Here is a 6,252-nt window from a genome sequence, read left to right as displayed (position 1 = left end):
AGGAATGAAATTACCTGGGCCAGGATTTACCTATAGGTAAATTAGCCCCAAAATGGGGCAAAAAGTAATGTTCTGTGCATAACACCTCCATGTTGCTATTTCCAGCAGAAGCCTGGCTTAAAACTTCCTTTTTAAACATTTCACCAGTGAACCTTAAATTGTACTGGGAAGCTGCTATAAAATTCTTTAGTCCTGCCAAGCTCTTCCAGGCTGGTGATGGGTATGCTTGCTGTCTTTGGTAAAGTTTCTGGGTCATTACTCTGTTGCTAGAAAGCAGAAATAAGTTTCCTGCAAGGAAAATGGCACCTGCACTTAGAATACATTTATTATATTTATTATTATCTGTCGCATGGTTGCGTGCAGGTAACAACTTTCTGTATTGTATTGAGATTGCTAGGCAGTGATGAGAAATGTTTCCCGTCTAATGGCAGCAACCACGTAAGGACATAAAAATTGTTTTACAAATGCGAGCTGAGAAATGTGTGGGGAAATGACAAGTCTTTTACAACGGCAGGGAATGCTCAGGAAAGCCGCAAGAGCTTGGGCTCTCGGTGACCTGGTGTGAAACAAGCACTAGACAAAAGGGATGTGCTGTACATATCCCAGGAGGGTGACCACTCTCACAGTTGAGGTGTTTGGAGAAGGGATGGGATGGCTGGGATCAGCTGCTTGCAATGGAGGGGCAATGAAATTCCAGAGGTACACGGTCTGTGCACGTTCCGGACTCGTCGCTGCTGCTTGTTCTGCTCTCTTGTGTCTCATACCTTCTGTGCCCTGGGTTAGGGGATACCTCGTGCTGTCAGTGTTCAGGTTTACTTCTGGCCAGGGGGTGTGGAAAAACTAGTGTTGAAGACTGCTTCTTGCCTCTGGTGTGACCCTGTCGGAGCGAGCTGTTGTTTGATGCTCGTACAATCCTGAGTGCTAAAGAATAATGTGCGCGGTGCAGAAACCACAGCCGGTGATTTTAGACACAGACTGAAATCGTATGTCGGTGTCAAATCGGGTAATAGGCAGTGTGGACTTTTCTTTGAGCTTTGACTGATTCTAATGCTTGCCAGAGAAAATCCTCCCCAGCTGCCAGAGCCCCCTCCCTGCTGGTGAACTTGAGGGCGCCGGAGGGGGGGCAGTTGGTCTTAATGGGGTGGGGGTCCATAGCTATGAAAATAGGCTTTTTTTTTTTTTTCTTTTCATAAAATTGGATTTTTTTTTTTTTTTAAATTTGTCTCAGTTTAGGAAAACTGGAACAAGTAGGATGGAGAAAGGATATAAACTTCCCTGTGTTTTTCCAACAGAAGCCCCCCTGCCCCAGGCAAGGTGCAAAGGCAGGCGCTGCGGATGCAGGTGGGCGCGGGAGGCAGTGAGCTTCTGGAACTTGCACCACAAACCCCAATTATTTATATATCTTTCCTGAGTACGACTCTACATTTTGTAAACCAAAACCAGAGGCACAAACTAACCCAAATTAATCACCTAGCTTTCTTGTGCTGCGTTTTCAAGTCTGACCTAAAGGAGACACAGACCTAAACTCTCACAGGGCGCTGAGGTTTGCTGCTTGCAGATCTAGTTTGTTTTTCAGCTGATGGGATTGTCTAGATTATTTTGGTTTTTTTAAGAGGAATGTCAAAAAGCTGAGTCAGCCATATCACAGCTATTAAGATCCTAAAACTTCTTTCTCCTTAAGGATTGCTTACTCCTACTCAATGCAGCCAGATGAATGTGCGTTGTTTGTTCTGGCAGAGGGACAGACAGTCTGTTTTCCCCTACGTGTATACGACTAATTTCAAGCCACTAGTGTTCTAACTGGTGATAAAAGAGCTATCTTAAGCTTTTCACAGAACACAGTGACACTGTTAAATCAGCACAGCATTTTGATTAGCAGAAAGATGAGAGCTATACAGCTTAATGAGAAACAGGCAAAATCCCTTTTGTACTTAAAATTCCAATTTAACTTACAGAAAATTATTGCTACCTATTTACAATTAATCCCTTTTGTACTTAAAATTCCAATTTAAATAGGTAGCAATAATTTTCTGTAAGTTACAATTTTTCACCTTAGTACCGAGTCAGGGCTATTCAGTGCCAGTAATAGCCTGTGCTATTTGAGTAGAGAAAACCCCCTGTTTTCATGCCTTATTGCTCATCTGGCTAGGCCTTCTGTGGGTGTGTGAGAGGCAGCTGTGGGGTCACAGCCCTTGGGCTTAGTGACTTGAAGGACACATAGGCTCTGAGAACTCCTCCTTCAAGAGCTTTGAGGCTCACCCCCAGGTGTATGTTCCCTTTCTAGCACTCTTGTCCCTGAAAGCAGGGCTGGTGGTTTGTGTACTCAGTCCTCAGAGACAGTAGGTGCTTCTGTGGTTCCAAGGTTCTTCTGCAGCTTGCTCATCCCCTTGCACATACGTGTCTCTTATCCTAAGGTAGCAGTCAGGAAGGCTGAGTTCTCCTTGGCCTTGTCTGAGAGCATTTTCTCAGTTTTGGGTCAGAAGTGAGCCCAGGACCCTTTCCTGGACTTTCCTTTCTGCTTATTAAGTGATCTTTTGATCAATTGTAACCGTGTGTCCTTTGGCAAGAGACTTCCAGTAGCTGCTATTGGAGGCTGATCCGAAGCCTAAATGCTTTCTAATGCCTAAAATGTCCTGGTACCTTCCAGACTAAATTTATACAGAATGCATTTAGGCCCATTCGTTCAAGGTCCGAGATGGTCTTCCAACTGAAATAGGTTTTCTTCCTTCTGAGGTTTAAATCTTTACTGTGTTTGTCAAGAGCAGTCTCTTAACAGCTCAGATACCAATAGAGGAGAAATATATTTACTAGCTGACATCTTAGTGAAAGTGATCGCAGCACTTTGGAATTCATCATTTGCAGATGCTGTGACCCCACAGTGGTGGTTCTAGGATTGCTTTACAATGCCAGATGGCCTTAGGCTGCACTCTGCGTGGTGGCATCCTCTCACAGCGCTGTCCCCAAGGACTCACAATGCAGCTGACAAAACTCAGAAGTGATGCAGATACAGGCAAATCAGATGCCTTACGTTAGTTCAGATATCCTTGCATTCCTGTGCTTCAGTCTCCTGATACCGGGCTGTGCTACTGAAAATCACACACAGAGGGACTAGAAAGATGCTTAAATTGCAGCTGACCCTGCTCTAACCTATAACTCTCTCTGAACCAAAAAATTTGGTATCCTCAGAGACAAAATCTCAGGGGTTATCAGCTTGATAGGTAGGCTGAATTAAATGTGATTACCCACACTGCTTGTGCCAAGCAACCAGCCACTCCTGTTTGCATACCCACGTGCTGTTCCAAGTGTATTTAATGGACTTCAATAACTTAAAAATCCCATGAGAGGGGTGCGAAGGCACAGGATACTTAAAAGCAGAAAAGGTAATAGAGTGACCATATTCTCATGCAAGAAGCAAGCAGAACTAAATTGCAGCTTACCCTAACAAAAACCAAGTTTGTATTCCCAGAAGCTGCAGCTGAATCTGTGTGTGACATGGTCTGTCTGTAATGAATAGAGTACATTCTGCACCGGTAGTGGGGTTCCACTAAGACCAGTGACTCCGGCAAAGTGACAGAAACAGTGCTAAGCTTAGTTTAACACAATCTGCAGAAGCAGCTCCGCACAGTTGCTGTAACACTATGTTAAACTAGGCTAAACTCTGAATACTGCTATAGTCACTGCTTTTGGAACCACTCTGGATTCAGTCTGTCGGAATGTTCCTCTCCTTTGCAAAATACATAATCTCATTGAAAATCATCTAGTTTCCTGAAAGCTACTCAATGTGGGGAAAAAAGGCTGACACAGTTCCCTCTTGCCTGCTGATGTAGTAAACTTACTGATTGCTTATCTGCAGTAACACCAACCACTTTTTTTTTTGTTTTTGGATTCATATTTATGAACACTTTGGTTCATACTGTCTTCTCAAATATGAGCATTTATATGTATTGCTTCTTAAAGATAGCTTCTGCAAGTGTATTCTTTAAACTTTTGTTATTATTTTAAAAAAAATCTTCAACCTGACTTCAGGGGGAAAGCCCTATTCTTCTCCCTCGCAAGACCCCAAACAATTCGTCCTGCATCTCTTCACCTCCTAGGATATTAGTGAATTCCTGGGTGTGAAAATATCCTGGATGGGATTCCCCACCTGTCACAAAGCAACATACTCTCCTAACATAGCTCTAAAACATCTGACTGACCAGTAGACCCAAGCTCTCAATGATTCAGTAGATGACTAGTTCTCTCTGAATCGACACCCCGAGAAGATTTTAGGACGAGACAATTATCAGTGAGATACAAAAGGACATCTAGGAACTATCATAACACTCTTGTTTTTCAACAAAATGTTTCACTTGCTTAATTTGAAAGAGTTTTGTTTGAAAAGTGAGCTGTGTTTTAAAACCCAACCAAACAAAAAAAGGGGTGGGTGGGTTTTCAGTCAAGTGTGAAATATTCCAAGTTTATCTGAAACCATATTTCACAAATATTTGGAAAATCTGTTTCCTTGCCTTGCGGAACTGATTTCTTCTCCCCGTCCTGATGTGTGGAAGCTAGAAGAGGTTACTCTGACATAATCTCACTGTGTGTCCTGCAGAAGGAAAAGTGCTTGTCCTGGAGTTTCTGGCTGAAGTCCAGCATGTAAGATGGAAGTTCTTCTTCCTAGATCCTCTCTGCAGCTTCACTTGGGTAAAGTCTTCCTCTGCTCCCTGTACAAACTGTTTTGCTGCTATTTCAGTAGCTTCAGTAGCATCCATCTTAAATGATGCGCAAAGTGACCCTTTCAGTCTCCTGCCTAATTCACACTGGCTGCCCTGCCATTAGTTAGCTAATGACTTGTGAAATATTTTGTGATGTACCTTGCGGTCTTTAGCCAAACAGTCCTCTGCAAGTGTCTAATGTTAGTGGTAATGGTGATACATATGATACACACAAAGTCACCGTTGCATTTCCTCATCTGTTTCTTTCCTTTAAGCATGTTGAAACTTTTAGTTTTTGGCAGAGTTAGTGCAAGCATACAAGCAGAGCTTCCTCTTGCAGGCTTTTCTCCTGCCAGCAGTTCCCGTTCACACCAGCAATCTCATCAGCTGCAGGCAGGCTATATTTTTGCAGCATATCACAGTGTATGTACCCTGAGATCTTGATTAATTTTCTTCTTTTTCTTTTTTCTCCCCATCCACTTGGAGCACACGTGAACTACTTTCCAGGGTTACAGGGAAATCAGGGATTGGCAGATGCCCATGTGCATGTAGCTCTTGCCCCACCATAGCCCTGGGACCCAATCAGGGCTCACTCCTGTGCCTGAGAAGGAGTAAATGTTCCTACATGTGTTAGCCTAACTGCAGCTAGAGACATAATTGGGATGATTCATGTTACGCCAACTGGGAGGATTGGAGCTCTGCTGCATGTGAGATCATAGACACAAAGCCAATGCAAAGCTCCCACTGACTTTGGAAAAGCCTGGATATAAGATGATATCCTTACTACTGAGAGCTGGAACCAAAGGGATGTAGAGAAATCCACCAAAGTACCTTGCAGCTTCAGAGTATCTCTCCAAGCACCTAAACACAGCAGCTTGGCGCAGGTGATTCCGGAAATAAGCTGGGTTCAGAATAATGCTCCTTTAAAAGAGAAGAGAGATGGAGAAGTTTAGATTTCTATTTCTTGAATCATTAAAAGCTACCAATAATCAAACGGTGACTAAGACACATACCGCATACACTTATTCTATACAGCTCAACACTGTATGTCTCAAATGTAACATTAACTATCATTTTCTCTCTCTTGACAGCTGTGATATATGAACAAGCATTATTAAAACTTTTATTGAGGTGATATCATAAACGCAGTTTCATTAGGGCTTTGTGTATTGTTCTAGAAAAAGATTTCTGTGGTAATATGCTATATTGCCTTTAGCTTGTAGATAACAAAAAAAAATGCTACAGTACAACTTTTTGTTAACCCATAGCTCCACAAACACGAGTGGCATTTGTCTGACCCATCTACCTGGAAAAACTGCGCACCTAGAATGTATTTTAATGTCAACTTGGGAGATTTTGAAATATTTTCTGTACGAGTGATAGCTTCTATGTTGGTGGACCTTGGCATGTTTCTTAGACCCTTAACTTTAACAGGTGCAATTTCAGGTGTAACAAATTACAGGCTTTAAGTCAACATCACAAAAAATGGAAGAGTAAAAATAACATAAGGAAAGCAGTTAGATTGGCTGTTTGGGCAGTCTTCTGATGTGAGCAAGGG

At 42.6% G+C, this 6,252-nt stretch overlaps 1 protein-coding gene across 1 annotated transcript in view; it reads right to left on the bottom strand.

The window, feature by feature from the left end:
• Positions 1-6,252, bottom strand: part of SPATA16 (spermatogenesis associated 16) — a gene marked incomplete at its 3' end in the record, with an annotated part of 79,274 nt that overhangs the window by 47,867 nt on the left and 25,155 nt on the right. The window contains exon 4 of the mRNA XM_009873959.1: positions 5,526-5,615. Within this exon, the coding sequence (XP_009872261.1) occupies positions 5,526-5,615 (90 nt within the window). The remainder of the gene's footprint in view (positions 1-5,525; positions 5,616-6,252) is intronic.

The sequence above is a fragment of the Apaloderma vittatum genome, unplaced genomic scaffold (genome assembly GCF_000703405.1).
Source record: "Apaloderma vittatum isolate BGI_N311 unplaced genomic scaffold, ASM70340v1 scaffold18097, whole genome shotgun sequence".
NCBI classification, from domain to species: Eukaryota; Metazoa; Chordata; class Aves; order Trogoniformes; family Trogonidae; genus Apaloderma; species Apaloderma vittatum.
This window is presented reverse-complemented; position numbering and strand designations above follow the sequence as displayed.